The sequence below is a fragment of the Lemur catta genome, chromosome 17 (genome assembly GCF_020740605.2).
Source record: "Lemur catta isolate mLemCat1 chromosome 17, mLemCat1.pri, whole genome shotgun sequence".
NCBI lineage: Eukaryota > Metazoa > Chordata > Mammalia > Primates > Lemuridae > Lemur > Lemur catta.
Window position 1 is genome coordinate 50,820,983 of NC_059144.1, and position 20,019 is coordinate 50,841,001.

Sequence of the window (20,019 nt, forward strand, 5' to 3'; positions counted from 1 at the left end):
AACCCAGAAGGGACGAGAAGACGCTGACCAGCAGCTCTCTAGCCGGGTGCCCAGGAGGCCGGAGGGTGTCGCCCCGCCGAGCCCACAGACGGGGCAGAGGCAGGGACCCCGGTGGCCACGGCAGGCCTGGCCCGGGGTGGCCCTGCCTCCTGCAGCTGCCCGGCGGGGCTCACAAACAGGCCCCAAGGCCAAGATCGTCCCCAGCTCTGCTCCGGACCCCACACCTTCACCCGGGCGCCCAGGGCCTGTCCCCACGGCAGCCCCCACGCTGAGCAGGCGGGCAGGGTGGCCTTGCTGCCCCACGGTGCTCCTGGGGCCACCAGGGCCCCTCGCCGCCTCCCTCCAGCACGGTGGGAAAAGAACTCTCAGACAGCGTTGCCACCAGGCGCCCCTGCCCGTCCCCCCACAAACCCCACACCCCCGTTACTCTATGAAAAGGCCCCACGGGGTTCCCGCCTAAAAACCTCAGCGCCAGGAGTCGGAGGGGTGGCGGGCGGTCCTGCGGCCTCACTTCCTGGGCCCCGCCCAGCCCACGTCTCCGAAGGGGCCCTCGCCCGTGGCCGAGCGTGGCGGGGGCCCACACGGGGTGCAGAGGTCCGAGTCCGTGTCCGACTCGCCCTCGGCGATGTAGGGTCTGACTTTGGCGCAGGGCGCCACGGCCGCGTAGCAGCTGTTGAGGGCGTCCAGGTTCTCCTTGGACTGGGAGATGCTGAAGCCGCTGAAGGAGCGCTCCAGCTCCTCGTGGTCCACCGAGGGGATGGAGATGGACGTGTCGCTGTCCCGCAGGGCGGCCTCGTGGGGCCGGCAGGCGGCGTCCTCCTGCCTCAGGAACTCCGTGCTGGCCCGGCTGCCCCCGCCGTAGGCGGACAGCGACCGCTCGTGGGCCGGCGGCGGCGGGATGCGCACCAGCGAGCCGTGGTCCCCCACGGGGGAGGTGCCGTGGCCCTGGCGCGGGTGGCTCTGCTGCCACGAGGTGGAGGGCGGGCACTGGGCGGCAGGCGCGGCCGGCGGCGCCGAGAAGTTCTTCTGGCCGGTGGAGCTGGTGGAGCGCACGATCTTGATGATGCAGCCGTGCTTGTCCACCTGCTCCCGGCCGTCCTCCGGGCTGTGGTACGGCGGCGCCGGCTCCGGCTCCTTGGCCCCAAAGTAGGCCTCGGTCTCCGTCGGGGGGATGCCCATGCGCTGCATGTAGATGCTCACCAGGAAGTCCAGCTTCTTCTCCATGGACAAGACCTGCAAGAGGCGCTGCTGGGCCCGGCCCCTCGGGGAGGTGGGAGGATGTGGGGCGCTCCCTGGGGAGATACGGGGGTCCTGGGCTGGTCCCTGGGGAGATGCGGGGGTCCCGGGGTGGTCCCCGGGGAGATACGGGGGTCCCGGGCTGGTCCCCGGGGAGATGCGGGGGGTCCCGGGCTGGTCCCCGGGGAGATATGGGGGGGTCCTGGGCTGGTCCCTGGGGAGATGCAAGGGGGTCCCGGGCTGGTCCCCGGGGAGATACGGGGGTCCCGGGCTGGTCCCCAGGGAGATGCAGGGGGGGTCCCTGGCTGGTCCCCGGGGAGATGCAGGGGGGTCCCGGGTTAGTCCCCGGGGAGATACGGAGGTCCCGGGCTGGTGTCCGGGGAGATGCGGGGTGTCCCGGGCTGGTCCCCGGGGAGATGTGGGGGGGTCCCAGGCTGGTCCCTGGGGAGATGTGGGGGAGGAACCCATGGGGTGCAGGAGGAGGACCCAGGGCAGCTCAGCATCTGACCCCCCCGGTCAGTGTGTGCCACAGGGCCCCTGGTGTGTCCGGGCTGCCCGTGCTGCCTGCTGAGTGTCGCCGTCAGAGCAAACACTCCAGGGAAGGGGCCAGCTGTTCCTACCCCAGGCACGGGTGGTGGGGGGTCAGGCAGCAGGGCGCTGGAGGATGGCCGGCCTGTGTAACCCCTGGCAAGCTCCCCGGGGACCCCCCAAGGGATGCACGAATGCAGGCTGAGCCTGGCAGCTGCCCCACCTGGGCACTGTGGTGCTCGGGTGCTGGCGGGAGGCAAAGCACCTGAGCCCAGTGGTGGCCCGTGGTGGGATCTGCAAGGTCTGGCGGGAGCAGCCGCAGCTGGGACGGGGCCGTGTGCCCCCGGGGCTCAGGACCCCCCGCCCAGCCTCTCCTACCTGCCTCTCCACCTTCCCGAGACGCCCCATCATGCTGACGTCCTCCGGCAGCTCCGCCTCGGCCGGGCCCTTGGTGCGGTCCTTGTCTGTGATGGCCGGGCCCCGCCCCACGATCTGGTCCACTCTACCGGGAACAGAGACCCGCCCCCACGCATGAGTTCGGGTGGGTGCAGCAGGGCCCTGGCCCTCTCCTCCTGGGCCAGGCCCAGCCCAGAGCCGGCCAGGGGGGCAGCGGGTGCCAGGCCAGATGGGCACTGGTGCGTCCGTGTCACCCTGCGCTGACACGCGGGGTCCTGTGCCCTGTCCGTCCCGTCCCAGTGGATCTGGCACATTAGCGAGGAGTAAAGAGAGGGAGCCCCCACCCGGCCCAGCCCCACCCGGCTCCCCCTGGGCTGCAGCCCCCACCCCTGCCCCACCTGCCCGCCAGCCCCCTGCCCCAGCCAGGGCTTGCTGCAGGCCCAGAGGGTCACGTGGGGGCTGGCGGGCACCCCGCTGGGCCGCACCCGAGCCACGCCCGAGCCACACCCACCCAGAGCTTTACTCCCACGTAATGTGCCACTGTGACGCTGGCCCACCCGGGTGACGGGGACAGAGTCAAACGTCTACAGCAGGAACGACAGAAGCGGAGGGCGGTGAGAGCCACGGCTCCATGCACCAGGACGGGCGTGGGGGACAGAGAGCAGCACGAAACCACCACGCACAGACCGGGAGGGGCGAGACGAAGCCGCTGCCAACCAGAGAGGTTGTAAGTGTGCATGCGTGTTCACATGGAGGTGCATGTGCTTGTGTGTGCATGTGTGTGCACATGGGTGTGTGCATGCATGTGAGATGGTGTACTGTGTACATGTGTGTGCATGGGTATGCACATGTTTACACATGTGTGCATGTGTGTGCACGTGTGTGTGCAGGATGCAGAATTCGGCTGAGTTCCTCTCCAAGGAGGCAGCAGGTCACCAGTGACAGTGAGAAGGGAAGGAGGCTCCTTCGCGGGGCAGGGGCGTCTGTCTGCCCGGCGTGGCATCCACAGATGCACACGGCCCCGTGGACGGGAGGCCCTTGCGGGCGGGCAGGGCCGCGGGTGTTGTGGGCTGAGAGCTCCCCGGGAAGCAAAGGCCCTGCGCGAGGTCTACACGCCCAGCTGGGCGGACGCGGGTCGAGACGGGTGCGAGTGGGCAGGGCCGACCCGGGCGAGGTGCCGTCTGGCTCTCTGCACTGGAGCCTCACGCGTGACCCTCGGCAGGGCCACACCAGCCAGGCAGGGCCACACCCCACCTTCTGCCTCTGACGGGTGGGGGAGGGCGGGGTTCAGGCTTGCGTCGGCCACACTGCAGCCCCTCATGCTCCGCCGGGCGCCATGCTGGGCTCATGCAGAGGGCCGGGCGGCGGGGGGAGCCGGGCTCGCTGGTGTTCCCAAGTGTCACACGTTCCAGGCACAGACGCTCGGCACCTTCACCCCTGCCACATGACGGGCCGCCCAACTCGGTCCCATGGGAGCCTGGATACGGGCTCGGCCAGGAGCTGCTGCTGCTGGGGCCGGGCAGGGTCCTCCGAGACCCTGTGCCACCTGCTGCCCTCGACACCCTGGGGTGGGGCGGGTGCCCAGACGGGCCTTCCGCCTTCCTCTGCGTGTCCCCTGCCAGGGCTTCCCGGCTCCCGGCTCTGAGTGTCCGGCTGCCGTCCCTGCAGCAATGCCCAGAGGACAGGGCTTTGATCTCAGGGCACTGCAGACGCCGTCCTGCCCCGTCCCCGGGGCCTCCCCTCTCGTGGGCAGAGCGTCCGGCACACTGACCCTCAGCCTCGTGCAGACACCCTGGCCCACAGCACTCTGCTCATGGGCTGTCAGCCAGGTGGTGGTGGCCGTGGTCACCCTCCACGCACCCGCTTCCACCGCGAGCTCTGCCCCTTCTCCACGAGCAGGGACCACGTCCTCCCTACCAGCCACTCTGACCGGTGACAGCAGCTCGAGGCGAGTACCAGAGCCTGGGGCACTGCCCGGTGCTGGGCGCCTGGTGGGGGTCTCATGTGTCCTTCGCAGTGGCGCACGGGGCCAGCGCTGTCACTGCTGACCCTCACCCGTAAGGAAAGAGCTGCAGAGGCACCACGACCTGCTGGGGGCCACACGGCACCAAGGTCGACCCCAGTGGGGGGCTGGCCTTGGGGGGCACCTTGGTGGCCACTGTCCCTGCATCTGATCCCGGAGGTGCTGTCCCTCTGCCCAGGTGGGTGTCACAGGGGACGTCCGCGGAGGCCCCGGCTTCCCCAGGACCTGCCAAGAGAGCGCCTGGGCCCTCTCATCCTCACATCCCGCACGGCCTGCCGGGCCCTGGCCCAGGAGCAGAGAAAACCCAAGGTCCCCTGTGTCCAAGGAGAGAACAGTGGGGTGTTGCCGTCATGTGGCCTGGGGCAAAGGGCCGGCCATTCACAGAGACAGGCGGGGCGCGGCGCCATTGTCCTAACCTAGGTGAGTACTGGGGCGACTCTCTCGGAGGGGCGGTGGGTCCTTTGGTGGGGTACTTCTTGTGCCGGGGAGTTGAAGGGGGTGGGGGGCCCACAATCATATCTACCCTGGCAGAGCAAACAGAAGAGAGACACCAGCAAACGCATCGTAAGAGCAACACGAGAGGGAAAGGGGCAGTTGGCGAGAAAGTGGCAGGAACAGAGGGGACAACCCCGCCCGAAACAAGGGATGCTTTGCAGAAACACGGGCCGTGGCAACACCACACCCGCTGGACCTCGGAGTCTGGAGTGGGGCCCATGTGTGCACCCACACGCACCTTGGCGTGACCCTCCCGTGTCTCAAGCAAAGCACCTGCCCCCAGGAGCTGGGTGCTGGGCAGCCACGCTGCTGCCCCCAGGCGCCCGCCACTGGGAGCAGGCGCAGCGGGACCCCGTGCCACCACGTCTGACGCGGCGTCAGCAGCCGACAGCAAACACCCTGCGTTCCTCGGGGCGGCTGACTTGTTTTGTTTTTCCAGACAGAAAAGGAAGGAAAAAGGAAACTGAGGACGGAAGAGCCTGGAGAACAAACACGGCCGGGGTGGGAGATGTGGAGGCACCCACAGCAGTCGTGACCCGGACACTCTCGCGCGCGCACGCACACGGCACGCGTTGCCCACGCTCTGGGGAGGGCGCTGCGCCCGGCAGCGGGAGGCCCTCGGGCAGAAGCATGAAACTAACTCAGGAGCAGCTCACGACAACAGCCGCACGGGCTCCTTACGGTGCCCCAAACACACAGGCGTGTGCGGTGCTTGTATGTGGCTGAGGGTGCACACCTGTGAGCACGTGTGTGAACTCATGGGACACGTGTGTGGGCACCAGGCTAAAGCATGGCTGTGTGTGCACACGTGCATGAGGCCTGTACATGAGGATGCACATGGGTGCATGGGAGGCTCAGGCCCCTGCTTGTGTGTGTATGTAAGTGCTCGTATACGTGACTCTCACAGTGACAGCTCAGTTCCCACACATGTGGGGCCGACACACAAGAGCGCGTGTGCGCCCGGCTACCGCAAGCCTTGGACATGCGTCCACCCAGTGCCCGCTCAGGAGCTGGCCTCCCCTCTAGAAGAGCACCCCGTGTTCCAGAAGAAGAGGTGCCACGTGGCATAACCGCTGCCTGGTGGAGCCCACGGAAACCCTGCAGCTTCATCTCTCAATAGAACGACTCCGTTTCCAATACAGATGCACACGTGTGTGCACATGTGTCCACACACATGTATGCATCAGTACACGTGTGCATACATGGCACAGCACACAGGGTCACAAATGCACACACCCACACATTTGCACACACACAGGGGCACATGTACATACACCCATGTACATGCATACATTCAGGGACCCACACGCATGTATACTCACATGAGTGCATACATGTGTACACATATATGTGTGAGTGCACACACACCCTTGGCCACACAGCGTGCGTGGGGGGAGATGGGAGAGACGACAGAAACATTAAAAACAGACAGACCGTGTGAAGACACCGCAGAAAGCTGAGGGGGCCCTGCACGCCCTCCCACGCCGGCCCCCCTGGGCACCGCCCACTCTGGCCACGCCTGGGCTCTGGCCCCGAGGCCCCGCCCGTGTCCCCGCCAGCGGGCAGGTGGAGGCTCTTGCCTGGACTGCAGGCTCTTGATGCGGGACAGCATGTCCAGGTGGCCGGCAGAGTACTGCTCGATGACGTCCATCACGTCGTACGGCCGCAGACTCTCCTTGAACTTCCGCTTGGACACCAGGAAGCGCATGACACTGCAAGGGTGTGGGCAGGGCCGTGAGCCCCGGCCAGAGACCACCCCGGCCGCACTGACAGCCTGGCTCCAGTGTCTCCAAGGTCACAGCCCCTGGAGAGGGCCAGACGACGTAGCCTCTTCTCTGGGCCACTTCTGGGGTCTCCTGGCCCTGGGCAGGCCACAGCCCTCCCCGCCACACCGGACGCAGGTGACGCGAGCTGCTTCATAAACAATGAGAGCCAGACTAACGGGGGTGCCAGCCCCGAGGCCCCATCCCCAAAACCAGCCCCCGAGGCCTGCATGCCGGGAACAGTGGACCCCGGAACACCAGGCCGGACTTCTTGCCTGGCTCTGCCCTGGAAGCCTGCCACCTGCCACCTGCCACCGGCCACGGGGCCGGCACCATGAGGCCGGCACAGGTGCCCACGAGGGAGTTCCCCTCTGCGCCCAGCCGCGCCCCGCAGGATCCTCACCACACGGCTCTGATGCTGACTTTGAGGCCCGGGGTCAGGTCCTCGGTCACAAACTCGCAGTTACAGCTCTTGTCATCCACGATGTCCTCCCCCGGGAGACTTGCTTCTGGGTGGAAGGAGACAGGCTGTGAGGGGCGTCGCACCTGGGGCATCACCCCCGCGGTCCTGCGGCACATGCTGTCCACGCACCTGACCGGGCACCTCCTGTCCTGGAGACCCGCCCCTCTGTCCAGCCCCTGCCGCCGGTCCCCTGGCCGGGAATTTCTCCATAGGCCGTGGGCAGAGGGTGGCCGACCTGAGGGCTTAAAGGGCATCCCTGCCAGCCGATGACGGGCACACAAAATGTGACGTTGCCACACAACAGAATAGTGGCCAACTGGAAAAAGGAATGAAGCCTGACACACGCCACAGCACGGAAGAAGTGTCACACGCCACGCTCCTTGAAAGGAGCCACACGTATGATCCCACTCACGGGAGACACCCACGAGATTGGGGGTGGCTGGAGCTTGGGGAGGGGATGGCTAACGGGCACAGCTTTCCTCTGGGGCGATGAGAATATTCTGGAACTAGACTGAGGTGACGGCTACACAGCACTGAATGTACTAAACGCCACTGAATTTGTACACTTTCAAACAGTTCACGTTATGTTGCGTGAATTTCACCTCAACTGAAAAAAGAGGACGCGGGGGGGGGGCTTCCTGCCCCAGAGTGCAGGCAGGAGGCTGCGGCGCCAGGGGAGGGGGCGCCGTGGCCACACCCACCTTCCGAGTCCTGCCGAGACGCGGCGCCCTTGATCCGGAAAGCCTGGCGCGCCCGGCTGCGGTCCCCGAAGCTCCAGCTCTTGGGCACCTTGCTGGGGCTGTCCTCCAGGCTCTGGTCGGCGCTGGGTGACCGCCGCACGGTCTGGGCCTGCGGGGACCCCTTCCCCTTGGCAGCCACGCCTCGGGGGCTGGAGAAGACACGATCTTTCAAACTGACCTTCTGACTGCTCCCGCGAGAACCGACAGACAGACAGACGGACACAGAGAAACAGCAAGAGAAGTCACTCTGGCAAGAAGGCAGCCTGGGTCTGCCGTGCGTCACAGGCCCACGCGGGAGAGGTGCGGGACCACGGCGGGGGCGGCGGGGGCGCGGCCGGGGGACCAAGCACAGGGGAGGGCGGGGAGGGGCGGCCGGGGGACAGCAGCTCCCACGGCTGGCACAGAGCTCGGCTGTGCCGGGAGGCGGTGGTGATGTCTGCGGACTCTCTTTTTCTTTTTCAGAGACAGGGTCTCGCTCTGTCGCCCCGGCCGAGCACAGCGGCACGATCACAGCTCGCTGCAGCCCAAGCTCCTGGGCTCCAGTGACCCTCCCGCCTCAGCCTCCTGAGCAGCCGGGATGCAGGCGTGAGGCACCTGCGACTGTGGACCTCAAACTGCTCCCCGCTGCCACCAGCGGGCGCCAGAGCCTCCTCACACCATCCTGCCTGCCAGGGGACACTCGGCAGAGCCATCCCCAGATGCCCGGGGCAGTGGCTCTTCCCTGGGCACCTCTGTCTGCCGGGCCTGGAGTATCTGCCCTGCCAGCCCCTCCACGGCCTCCTCCACGCACCTCCAGCCCCCGGGTCTCCAGCAGCCCCAGCCCCTTCTTGTCCAGCTACCCCTGGGCCTTTCCCATCACCCCGGGCAGCCTCCTGGCAGGACGGGGCTTCGGGGGGCTTGGGCTGCCCCATGTCTGGGCTCCGCCCACAGCAGGACATGCCAAACGGGACACCCCGGCCCGGGAAGGATGGAAGGGATGAGGCTGGCCCCAGGGCAGTAGGACTGTGGCGGCCACCAGGCCCACGTAGTGGAGTGAGGCTCACGGCTGTGTCCAGCCAGGCCGTTGTCCCCACACTCTTGAGGGTCCTCAGGCCTCCCTGTCCCCACGCCCACCAGCTCCAAGGAGACAGGATGGTAGGGCGTGGCCTCCCCACAGCCTGCAGAGCTCAGGCCCGACTCCCTTCCTCCCGCCAGCCAGTCTCCGAGCTTCCCCGGCGGCTCTGGGCAGGGGCACGCGCACTGTCCCTGGCCCTGGCAAGCCTGACGTGGTCACCGACGCCTCCGACACCACTTCCCGGCCCCACCGTGGCTCCCACAGCCAGAGAGACACGTCCACCAGACGGCGCGGAGAAGAGAGCCCACGGCACCCGTCCGCCGGCCCAGACACCACGACGGGGTTGGCGCCCCTCCCCAGCCCACGCCCCAGGCTGCAGGCAACTGCGGGGACCGCCTGTGCCAGCTCAGGGGACTCTGGGAGGGAGAAAGAAGCCCCCAGCAGCGGGGGCCAGTCGGGAAGGCAGAGACCGCGGCCGGGAGGTTCCCGGACCCCCGAGACATGCTGTGCCCGGGAGCGTGGGGAGCTGGCGGCGCCCGCCGGCCTCTGCTGGGTGGTTCCGGCCAGCAGAGCCCCAGCCGGGGAGGCCCCAACACGGGCCCGCTGCGGGGCAGCTGGGGCACCAAGGCCCAACCAGGCACCGGCTCAGCGGGACCCTGGCTCTGGAATGTTCTCTCCTCCTCAGCAGCCGCACCGTTCCACAGGTGGGACCTGCCCTCCCGCAGCCGGCCCACCCTCAGGCAGGCGGAACTGTACGGTGCAGCGTCTTGCGGTCTCAGGCCTCCCGCCGCCCCCGGGGCCTGGCCGCGCGGGGAGAGAAGCGGCCGCTTCTTCCCAACCACAGCCGACCACGCGTGTGCAGGAGAACGGCGCCACCGGCCACGCCCTCCCGCGGGGCTGCCTGCGTCTAGGCATTGCCACCCCACCGGCCGGGCGAAGGGCAGAACCCCAGGGTCTGCCGGGAGCCGCAGGAGGGGCTGGAGGAGGCGCCCACGGGCCCCGGCGGGGGAGCTGGCTGCCGCCCTTTCCCTGTTCTAGCAGCGAGGCTCTCCCCGCGGGGGGTGACGGCCCCACCAGGCGGGGCCGGGGGAGACTCTGCACCGGGGCCTCCAGGGGTGCAGCCGCCGAGCCACCACACGCACACGGAGCCGCACACGGAGCCGCCCACGGGGCCTCGCCTGGCCTGTGCAGCGCCGCCGTCGCCGTGCGGCTGCCACCCCGGACCCGCGGGACGCTCTGCCGGAGGAGACAGCGAGGCCAGGCTCGGACACGCCCCTCCCGGACCTGCACAGTCGCGGGAACTCCGCACCCTCTGAGCACCCCTCGGACGACCGCGGTGGAGGCCGCAGGCCCCCAGCCAAGGACGAGCACGCGCGGGGCAAGGCTCCCCTGTCCCCGGCCGCTGCCCTCGGCCAGAGCCGCGCTCTCTGTGCAGGGGGCGTCCGCGGCACCTGCACCTCAGCGCTTGCAGGGGTCGGGCCGGGTCCCCTGCCTGCCCAGCAGGAGGCCGCGATCGCACCATCAGGCCGGACGCTGCCATCTAGAGACCTGCCTGGCCCGGTCCGGACCGACGGCGGCCCGGAGCGAGGGAGGGCAGACGGGCGCCCGGGACGGCGCAGGCAGGCAGAGCGTGGCCGGTTCGTGCGCCCTGGGCTGCCGGCCGCCGCACACCTGCACCCGTCTGGTCTCCAGGCAGCCGGACCCCAGCCCCTGCCTGAGGGACAGCCGTGGCCAAAGCACCGTGGACACAGCAGCTCTGGCCAAGCGGGACAGCGTCGGCCACGCGGGCGGCACCTCCCAGGCAGGCACATGCGCTCTCCCTTCCTGGGGCCACGAACCGTCTGCCCCGCCAGCAGCGGAGAGACCCCCACGGAGACGCGTGGGCGAGAGGCGGCCCGCTGGGGGCTGGGGGCCGGGGGTCTGGAGCATGCACGGATGCCCATGCACAAGCACAGCCGAGCCCGGCCCTGCCACGGTGCCGCTGCTCCAGGCCAGCACCGCGGCGGCATGCACGCACCTGGCACAGCACCGCCCACACGCTGCCAGCAGCACCTGCTGGGAGGGAGGGGCCCAGAGCCAGCGGCAGGGCAGCCACGGGGGCGGGACAGGGGGCGGGGCAGGGGGCGGGGCCTTCGGTGTACAGGCAGCTTCCCCACCGCTCCAGCCTGTCCCGCGCAGGCCTGTTGATCGGAAGGGGGAACCGCGGCCTTGGCTTTCGGGGGAGGGGTGCCTGCTGTGGCAGGCGGAGCTGCCTCCTGCGGGCAAGGCGGCCGGCGAGGCGCGGTCATCCTCAGGCGTGCGGGAGAGGTACCCGGGACCGGCCCCCGAGGAAGCTCCGAGAGCCGTCGGGGAGCCCAGGGGGCGCAGACGCCTGGCTGGGCACAGAGCCCTGGCCGGCCCCTCCTGCCATGTGCGGCGTCACCTCTGCCCAGCTCCGCCCTGCACGTGCGGCGTCACCGGGACCAGCGGGCACCGGGTGCCCCAGCACAAGGGGCTGGGGTGGCCGAGCTGCTGGGCAGAGCTGGGGTTGGGGCGCCAGCCTCCCCAACTCTCTGGGACCTCTGCAAGCAGGGAGCAGCCGTGCAGCAGGGGCCAGTCCGTGCGGCGCGTTCCGTGGTACCTAGAGCGTCCAGGGCAGCATCCACACGGGGACCCTCTGCACGGTCTGCCTTTACTGCAAACGAGGAGAGCACAGTTAGTCCCGGGCGCCCGCAGCAGGACGTGACCAGGGAGCGGGAAACTGAGGCCCGGCACCCCCCGGGGTGGCTCCAGGCTCACAGTCCTGGCCACAGAGCTTGTGTCTGACGAGGACAGCGGGGAGGGTGCCCCAGAGTCGTCATGGCCTGGAAAAGAAAACAGCGCCCTATTTTTGGGGGGAAAAAGGCCCTGGTTTTTTTCCCTCCAAAAATATCTTTTCCTTCCAAAGCCACAGCTTGGGTTTGTGTCTTAAAGCACATATTATTTTTTGCTATATTCATGCCAACCAAAAAATAATACGTGGGCTAAGACCTCACGAAGTCCTCCCTTGGGATGGACGTGGCCCCGGGCAGGGACTGGGGGTGGAGGACGCTGCCGGATAAGAGCGGTCGGCGTTGTGGGCCAGTCGGCGAGGCCACCCCACAGCGCCCGTGCCTGAGAACTGGGCCTCGGTTCACCCACAGCGGAGGGGAGCCCCAGAGGGCTCGGGTCACGGCGGGGTCGTCTGGCGGCCAATGCACCTTCTGCGGAGCGGCTCCCCCAGCACAGACCCCCCCCAGTCGCGGCGGCTGTTGGGCGTTTTCCAAGAACCTCCCTGGAAACCCCGAGACTTATCTCTGCATCAGAACGTGCAAATTTTAAGGCAAAAAAATGGCAATAAGCAGGAACTACGGAAAAGCTCCCTTTTCCTCCAGGCCTCTCCCCACCGTGGCAGGTGTTTCTCTGAGACGGCTCTTCTCAAAACTATGCACCAGGGAACCCCAGCGTGTGCCGGTCTCTCGGGAGAAATAAGCTCCGGAGGAAAGTGCTCAATGTTCCATTTTCCTCCCGCATCTGTTTAAACACCCGTGTTCCCCACCGCACACTGTCCGTGTGAGCACCTCTGCACGCACAGCACACGCTCTGCTAACCCCGTGAACGGCGCTGCTGCCCGGACCCCCGGCCGCGCGGTGGCTTCTGCTGAGTCAGGGGTGGCTTCAGTGACCCAGGTCCGCGACACAGGGCAGAGGCTGGACCCCATTGCTGGCTGACTTGCTGTTGGTAGCTCGATGTCTGGCCCAGGCAGGAGTGCTCCCTCAGGGACAGCGCTCCCTCGGGGACAGGGCTCCCAGCGACCTGCCCCAAGGCCCTGGCTGTTTGCAGAACCCCTCCCCCAAGGGCAACTGCTTCTCCTCAGGCTGCCCAGCACCCCCGGAGTCCCCAGGCCCAAACACAGGCCCCCCCCTGGCAAAGGAGTGGAATGCAGGCAGAGCCCCTGGCTCCCCAAAATTTTGAAGGCCCCCAGTTTAGACCCCAGCACAACCACTTTGCCCAAGAAGCGCCTCCCAGGACCCCGTGGTCCAATTCTGGGGTGGGAGAAAGTTCTATAGCCCCACGGTCTGACGCGGTGGCCACGGGCCACGCCTGGCCAGGGCACTTGAGACTCAGGAGTGAGTCTCTAACTGCACTTTAGTTGTATGAGTGTTGATTCTGCAGCCATGCATGGCTCATGGCTCTGTGTCATCGTCTGAGAGCCAGACGGAGCCACCGTGCCCCTAGCATGACCCATCCGGCCTGGGCCCGCAGGATGCCTGGGTCCGCTCTGAGCTGAGGCTAGCGCTGGCTCCTGCCCCTCCCCGACAGTCCTGTCAGAACCGCCCAGTGGGCCTCAAGCCGGGCCGGGGGACAGACAGGCCCACGGGGGTCCTGGGCCCAGGGGGGTGGGGCAGAGACGCCCACAGACCAGATGGGGCAGATGCACCCACACACGCAGCCACCACGCTGCGAAGGGTAGAGACAGACGCGGAGTCTGGGGCTCCTCCCGGCACAGGCACGGGGGCTGTGACAGGCAGGATGGACGACATGGACAGGCGCAGCAACGAGACCCATGTGGAGCAGCACAGGCTGCCCCGACCCGTCCAGCACGGGGGCCCCACTGGACCCCACAGTGGGACCCCAGTCAGCGGGGCCGGGGCTCTTGGAGCTGAGTGAGGGTCCTGTGTCCACCTGCCCAGACAAGCTGGCCCCGAGGGCCCTGCCAGGCGGCTGCAGGTCCCACGTCCAAAGGACAGAGACCAGCGTGGCCTGTGGCCCCCGTGGATAACTGTGCCCGGCGGGCAGCACGGGGGGGGGTAGGGAGCGCTGGGGAGCCCGGCCCTCGGCACCCTACAGAGCAGCCCCTCCGGGGTCACACCCGGCAGAGCCACTCCCTGCTCACCGACCACGTGTGGGGACAGAGGGTTCTGGCTGCCCCAGGCCAAGGACAGCGACGCCGCCCATTACCTGGCTGCAGGCCAGCACCCCAGAACGAGGGGTCTTCACCGGCAGGGACCACTCCTCAGGCCACGGCACCCCAGGCGCCTTCCGAAGCCTCAGACCGGGGTGGCTCAGCGCTGCTGCAGAGGCCCTGGCGGCCCTCCCGGTGGAGGAGGCCGGAATCGTGGCTTCGGGCATCCGGGGAGGGCTGGGGCAGGCGGGTTCTGCCCTCGGGGAAGGGCGTGGGGAGCACAGGCAGGCAGGGACCACTGGACACGCGGGAGGAGACGGGGCAGGCAGCGGGAAGCCACGGAACATACCAGAGAGCCCGGAGGCCCCGCGTGTCCTCACCTGGAGTCGGCATCAGGCCAGCACCTCCTCCCCACAACAGAGCAGACGAGAAAAGGGCCCCAGAAGGGCAGTGACAGTGAGTAAAGCACTTGGGGGCGGCAAGAGTGTCCGGATTGGGGAGGGGCAGGAGGGAGAGAGAGAGAGAGAGAGGCTGAGACCAGAGCCATCGCCAGCCAGGCCTGGGCAGCAAGCACGAGAACACGCCAGACCGCGGGGCCGCTCGCGGGTGCTCCCAGCGAGGTCAGAAGAGCCTCCCGGGTCTGTCCCAGGACAGCTCTGAGGGGCAGCCCCCAAACCGCGGCCTTGGGCATCCCCCCAACAGCGACACCGAGGCCGGCACCCCCCAACAAGCGCCAGGGCCATGGGCTCTCCTCTTAACCGCATCTGCGCCGGCCACGCTGAGGGCTCCGCTGGCAAACGCCAACCCGGCTCCCCGGGCTCCGCCGCCGGCTGTCAAAGCGTGGCCCATTTTTCCGTTCAAGGCACGACCCTAGTCCCCTTTGGGGGGGGGGGTCTGGGGAGTGGAGGCCCGGTCCTTCTCCAGTGCCGACCCCACCCTGAGCCCGTGTCCTGTCTGAGTCCCCAGCGCAGGGGCCACTAGGGAGGGCGGCGGGGGCCGAATTACTCTGCGGTGTGTGGGGGTGGGGCACCGGCTCAGGGAAGCTCAGGAACTCGCAACGGGCAGGGGGTCCTCAGACTCAAAATCTGTGAAATCATCTTGATTTTCTTTTTAATACCAGGGCAACGGCCAAGCGCTGCTCCCTTCTCCACCCTGGCCCTGACCTGCCTGACACGCAGCACCTCGGGCACCAGCGGGGGACCGGGCAGAACGAAGCAACCTGGACTCAGCATCTCCACGGAGCAGGACACGGGGCGCAGAGAGGACGCCCGGCCCTCCCGGGAGCACAAGGGACAGCGAGTCTCTCCCACGTGCTCCAGGGACTGTCCACAAACTCAGAGCCTCTGCCCAGGATCGGGCAGAGCCCCTCCTCCCACCCCGGGCTCTCCCCCTGCCCTGCGCGGGGCCTGGAGTGGAGGGAGTGCCCTAGCAGAAGCCCTGCCCGGTCCCTGGAGCTGGGCTCGTGGGCGGCTGGAGGAAGCCCACCCAGGAAGCCCCCAGCTGTCCGATCCACAGTGCCGCGAAGTCAGCCCAAAGCAGGGGGTGGGGGCGAGCAAGGAAGACTCGGGGGCCCACGTCCCCACGGGCAGCGGCCGACACAGCCCCAGGCCGGCACACCAGGCAACCGCAGCCCCCACGGCAGCCGCTGCCCCCAGACACGCTGTGCACAGACAGGGGAGCAGGGCCAGAAAGACCGGACCGGCGTGCACACGCAGACACACGGGTGTGCACACGCAGACACACGGGAGTGCACACGCAGGCACGTGGGCGGCCGGAGGCAGGAGGCACTGACCTTGGGGACGGCTCTGGCTGGGGCTCCTTCCTGCAAAAGGGAGCAGCGGAGTCAGCAGCTGCCACAGGAGCCCCGAGCGTCCTCCGGCCTGCGCCCACCCCAGGCCCCGCGGTCGGGGGCTGCGTCGGGGGCTCGGGAAGGCACAGGGCGCTGACCTGAAGGTGAGTCCCGACTTGCTCTTGAGGCTGCGCAGCAGCTCCAGCTGGTTCAGCGGGGGGATCAGCCTGGCGAGAGGAGGCCGCCCGTCAGCGGGACCCCGCCCCACCCTCACCTGCGCCTACAGCTCTCGCGGCGGAGCGGCTGTCACACGCGGGGCGTGGCGTGGCCAGGCTCCGTGGCAGCACCCACCCTCCCGCCCCCGGCTGCCCATGGAGCCTGGGGCCCTGGACGTGGGCCGTGACCGCAGGGCTGGCAGAGCCCGGCTGAGACCCCGGCCCTTGCAGCCTGGGCAGGCAGAGGAGGGGCACAGCCGGGGGCACCCTCCCCCCACCCCTGGACACCCCCAGGGCAGCACAGCCACAAACAGCACCCCAACACATTGTCTGCCCAGGGCAAGGGACCTGGCTCTGCTCCAAGCCCCCTTCCCAGTCCTGCTCATGCCCACCCTGCCCGCCGGCCCTGTCACTGCCACTCCCAGCCCCTGGGTGCAGCCACACCTGGCCCCTCGGTCCTGTGGGCTCTGCCCCCGTCTCTCCCACTCCCCCTGCCAGAGGGCGCCCACGGTCCAGGGGGGTCAGGACCAAGCAGGAGCCCAGGTGCTGGTCACCTGGCACCACAGGTGCAGCAGAGCCCCGCATGGGCCAGAGTCTGTCTTGAGGGGACAGCTGGCCACCCCCCAACTCAGGCCCTGGCCAGGCGGAAGTCATGGGAGGACACGCCTCAACACACAGTGGCAGCCCCCGGACAGACAGGCCGCTGGCCCGGCACAGATGTGCACACAGCCCTGGCCGCCTCTGGGGGGCCGTGGAGGACCAGGGTGCAACGTGCCAACGGAGGGAGCGGTGCGTCCCCTGGAGAGGCAGAGGCTGGTCTGGGGTCCGCCGGCTTCAGGGCGGGCCACCCAGGCCAGCCGAGGTCTCCGCACGTGTGGGGGCATCTTGTTTCTGAGCACGCTGGGGGTGGAGGTGGCCAAAGAGCCGGACCCGCCACTGCCTGGCACGGCAGCCCCTTCCCTCTGGCAGTGGCAGAGTTAACGTTCTAACGGGTTCCCAGGAGGGAGGGGTCCCGGAGAAGTCGCCCCTACTCCTGGCTGCCCCGCGGAGCTGGGCTGGATACTGTTGTCGGGCACTGCCTGGATACTGTCGTCGGGCACCAGCCCACCCACTCCGCAGGGAAAAGCCCCTGGCCCGTGTGGCGGCTCAGTGCCCCCCAGTCTGAGCAAGTCACCCATTTTCCCACTCGCAGGCCGTGGGGAGAGCCCTGGACCAGACAGGGCAGGAGACTCTGCTCCCCGGCCTGACACCCCCCCTTGGTGCAGTGGAAAGACTCGGGGGGCTCGAGTCCAGGGAGGGAGACCCCGAAGCCGGGCCCCAGAGTTGAGCTGCCCCAGGGCAGGACCGTCCCTGGCCCGGGCGGTGCCCTGTGCCGGGGGCAGAAGTGCCACATCCACACTCTCACTGGGGTTGTGGGTGGGGGCTGTGAGCCTGGGGGGGGGCACAGCTACAGGACAAGGCAGGAAGCGGGACGGGAACAGAGGACGAGGACAAGGACCCAGCAGCACAGAAGCAGCAGCTGAGGAGGGAGCGGGGACACGGGAGGGTGGGCACGGGGGCTCCAGGCAGGGCGGACCGCGGGGTGACAAGGCCTAGACTCCAGCATGGGACCACGCGGGCACAGTGCGGGGCGCGGGGTGGGGCGGGGCTGGCCGGGCCGGCAGGCCCAGACAGAACGAGAACCACACACACGGCTTCCGCCCCATGCATCTCCTACCTGGAGGCCCCGTAGGTTTGAGTTTGTGAGCTTTCAAGTGTTATCACACACACACACACACACAAAGGGAAAAGAACGGAAATTTTTTAAAAAGAACAGGATAAGGAAACGAAAATAAAAAAAAAAAAAATTAAGGAAAGTGGGGAAACAACAGAACAAAGAAAATTAGCAGGAGGGTCACCCTGCCCCCGACCCTGGGCTGGGAGTGGCCGCGCTGCACGGAGCACAGCTGGCGGGTGACATGAAACGCCCACATTTCCGGGAAAGACGGGCGCGGCCAGGCCCCCCAGGCCCCGTCTTCCACAGGTGCGGGTGGGACGGAGGCTGAGAGGGGCGGGGGAGGCCCAGAGGACGACTTCGGTGGCCAAGGACCACCCAGGACTCAGAACCCTCCTCAGGGGGTCACCCCCTACAGAGGCAGGAGTGGGGACGGCCTCTGGCCTGTCCGACCACAGCTGACCTCGGGACCCTTAAGGGGACCCCCCCACCCACAACTAGAAGTCCCAGCCGAGCCCTACGCCCACCCACGTGGGGAAGCTCAGGACAGAAACACCCCCTGGAGCAGGGAAGGGACCTTGGGGCAGCGAACAGGCAGGCAGGGAGGGCAGTGCCCACCCTAGGGGACTCTGGTCCCGGGGCATCGGGTACCCTCGGCACCTCTGATCCCCCGACCAGCCACACAGAGACCTCTGGGGGCTGCCACCCACCCTCAAGAAAGAGGAAACCTGGGACGCTGTCCTGTGGCCTCTCGGCCCACCTGGCCTGTGGGCGGGGCCTCCCCTGGGGCCCCCCAAAAGGCTCTCGGGGCCCCCCTCCTCTACTGCCCAGGGGCTCCTGGGTGTCTGTGTGCTCGGTCCTGCTGGGGGCACCTGGGACCCTCAGGATAACCCGGGTCTCCTGAGCCTCACTGTGCTCTGGGGTCACCTTCTTTCCCCCACCGGAAGCCCTGGTCTGGCTGGAGGTCACAGTGACCTTCCACCCCTCGGGCCTGGGAGCTGCAAACCCGCCGGGTGCCGGAGGCCTCGGGGAGGGGCCCGTCCTGGCCGCGTCCGCGACACAACGCAGCCCCCAGCCAAGGGGCAGAAGGCAAAGGGCGGTGAATGGAGGTGAGAAACACAAGCCGAACGCTAAAAACAAAGAAAAAAATCAATACTTCGAAATAAATCACACACAGAATTCTTTTGAAATATGCATACATTTTAAAGAAAAAAAAATCAACTGATCAAAATAATGAACAACAAAAAATGGGGTTGAAGAACAGATGGAAACTAAAAAACAAAACCGATGGGCCGTGGCTGGGCCTGGCAGGCCTGGCGGCGGTACCTGTACATGGGCACCGTCACCGTGCGCTCGTAGTACTGCCATGTGGAGTGCAGGTCAGTGCGCGACAGGTTGGTGGCGTAGAATCTCCAGGCCGACTGCAGGGAGAGGCGGAGGGTCAGCGAGGACGGCAAGGGCCACCCCGCCCTGCCTGGGACCTGCGGCCCCGGAACCACAGCTGTGGTGCCAGTCCCCACCCCAGAGCCTCAGTCTACCCACGGCAGGGCAGACAGGTAAGATCCCAGCGGGACGGTGGGGCCTGCGTCGGGTGCAGGAGCTTGCAGGGGGCCGGGGGGAGGAGGAGGAGGAGCAGGGTCGCGCCTCCCTCCTGCCAGTGCTGAGCGGCTGTGGGCGCCGACGGGCATGTGAGCTTCCCCGGTCGGTGGGGACTGAGCACAACTCGGCCGTGAGCCTGCGGGTCTCACTGACCCCACCTGGCCTCTGTTCCTAGCTTTTTTGTTTTTTGGTGAAATGCACGTAACATATAATTCAGCATTTTGACCACTCTGACGTGTGCGGTGCAGTGGCGTCTCCCACCTCCGCTGACGTGCAGCCATCACCACTGCCAAACTGCACACGCCTTCACCACCCCGGAAGGACGCCCCGCACGTAAAGCAGTTGCCCCACTGCCCCTGCCAGCCCTGTCCGCACCAGTCCCCACGGAGCCCCCACCCCAGGCATTTCCTGTCCGTGGGGCCGAACGCCACGTGGCCTTTCTGCCTGGCGCCTTTCACTGGGCACAGAGTCCTCAAAGCCCGTCCACATGGTAGCACGCGTCGCAGCCTTGTTCCTTGGCACGGCTGGACGGCTCCCGTCCCGTGGGCACGTCACAGCTCGTCTGCTCATCCCGATGGACTCCGGGGCTGTGTGAATAGCGCTGCTGCGAAATTCGTGCGGTTTTTGGCTGAAGACCTATTTTAAATTCTTTTGTCTATTCCCGGGAGTGGCACTGCTGGCCATGAACGACCACGTGTGACGTCTGAGGATCCCCCAAACCGTGCTGAAGAGCGGCCGCTCACGCTACACTCCCACCAGCATGCCTGAGGGTCCACGTTCTCCTCGTCCTCACCGACACTTATTTCCCATTTTTTTATAATTTCTGCCACCCCGTGGGTGAGGAGTGGCGTGGCACTGCGGTCCACGTTAGGCGGGGCACCCACCCAGCGACCACGACACCAGCGCCTTGCCCTGCGTGGAGTCTGCTTGTTGCCGAGTTTCAGCCGCTGATGGTCATGTGACTCCGTGGGCCGCCTGGAGCTGACACTGTTAATACCTGGAGTTCCCTGGCTCCTCGTAGGACGGATTCAAGGCATCCCTCACATCTGGGATGTTTTCAGCCATAACTTCCTCAAGGGCTCATTCTGCTGATGCCGGTGG

The 20,019-nt window shown here is 67.5% G+C and overlaps 1 protein-coding gene across 5 annotated transcripts in view; it reads right to left on the reverse strand.

The window, feature by feature from the left end:
- Positions 1–255: 255 nt before the first annotated feature.
- KCNQ2 (potassium voltage-gated channel subfamily Q member 2) overlaps positions 256–20,019 on the reverse strand; it is a 38,964-nt gene continuing 19,200 nt past the window's right edge. The window contains exons 8-17 of one of the 5 annotated variants that reach the window (XM_045529360.1): positions 18,646–18,740; positions 17,323–17,352; positions 15,549–15,617; positions 15,394–15,423; positions 11,319–11,372; positions 7,606–7,829; positions 6,845–6,950; positions 6,259–6,390; positions 2,143–2,266; positions 270–1,233 (exon numbers count right to left, since the gene is read on the reverse strand). In XM_045529360.1, coding sequence (XP_045385316.1) covers positions 508–1,233; positions 2,143–2,266; positions 6,259–6,390; positions 6,845–6,950; positions 7,606–7,829; positions 11,319–11,372; positions 15,394–15,423; positions 15,549–15,617; positions 17,323–17,352; positions 18,646–18,740 — 1,590 coding nt within the window. In that variant the 3' untranslated portion in view covers positions 270–507. Of the gene's footprint in view, positions 1,234–2,142; positions 2,267–4,599; positions 4,708–6,258; positions 6,391–6,844; positions 6,951–7,605; positions 7,830–11,318; positions 11,373–15,393; positions 15,424–15,548; positions 15,618–17,322; positions 17,353–18,645; positions 18,741–20,019 lie in introns of all 5 variants that reach the window. The other 4 variants (XM_045529359.1, XM_045529361.1, XM_045529362.1 and 1 more) reach the window with 4 other exon arrangements.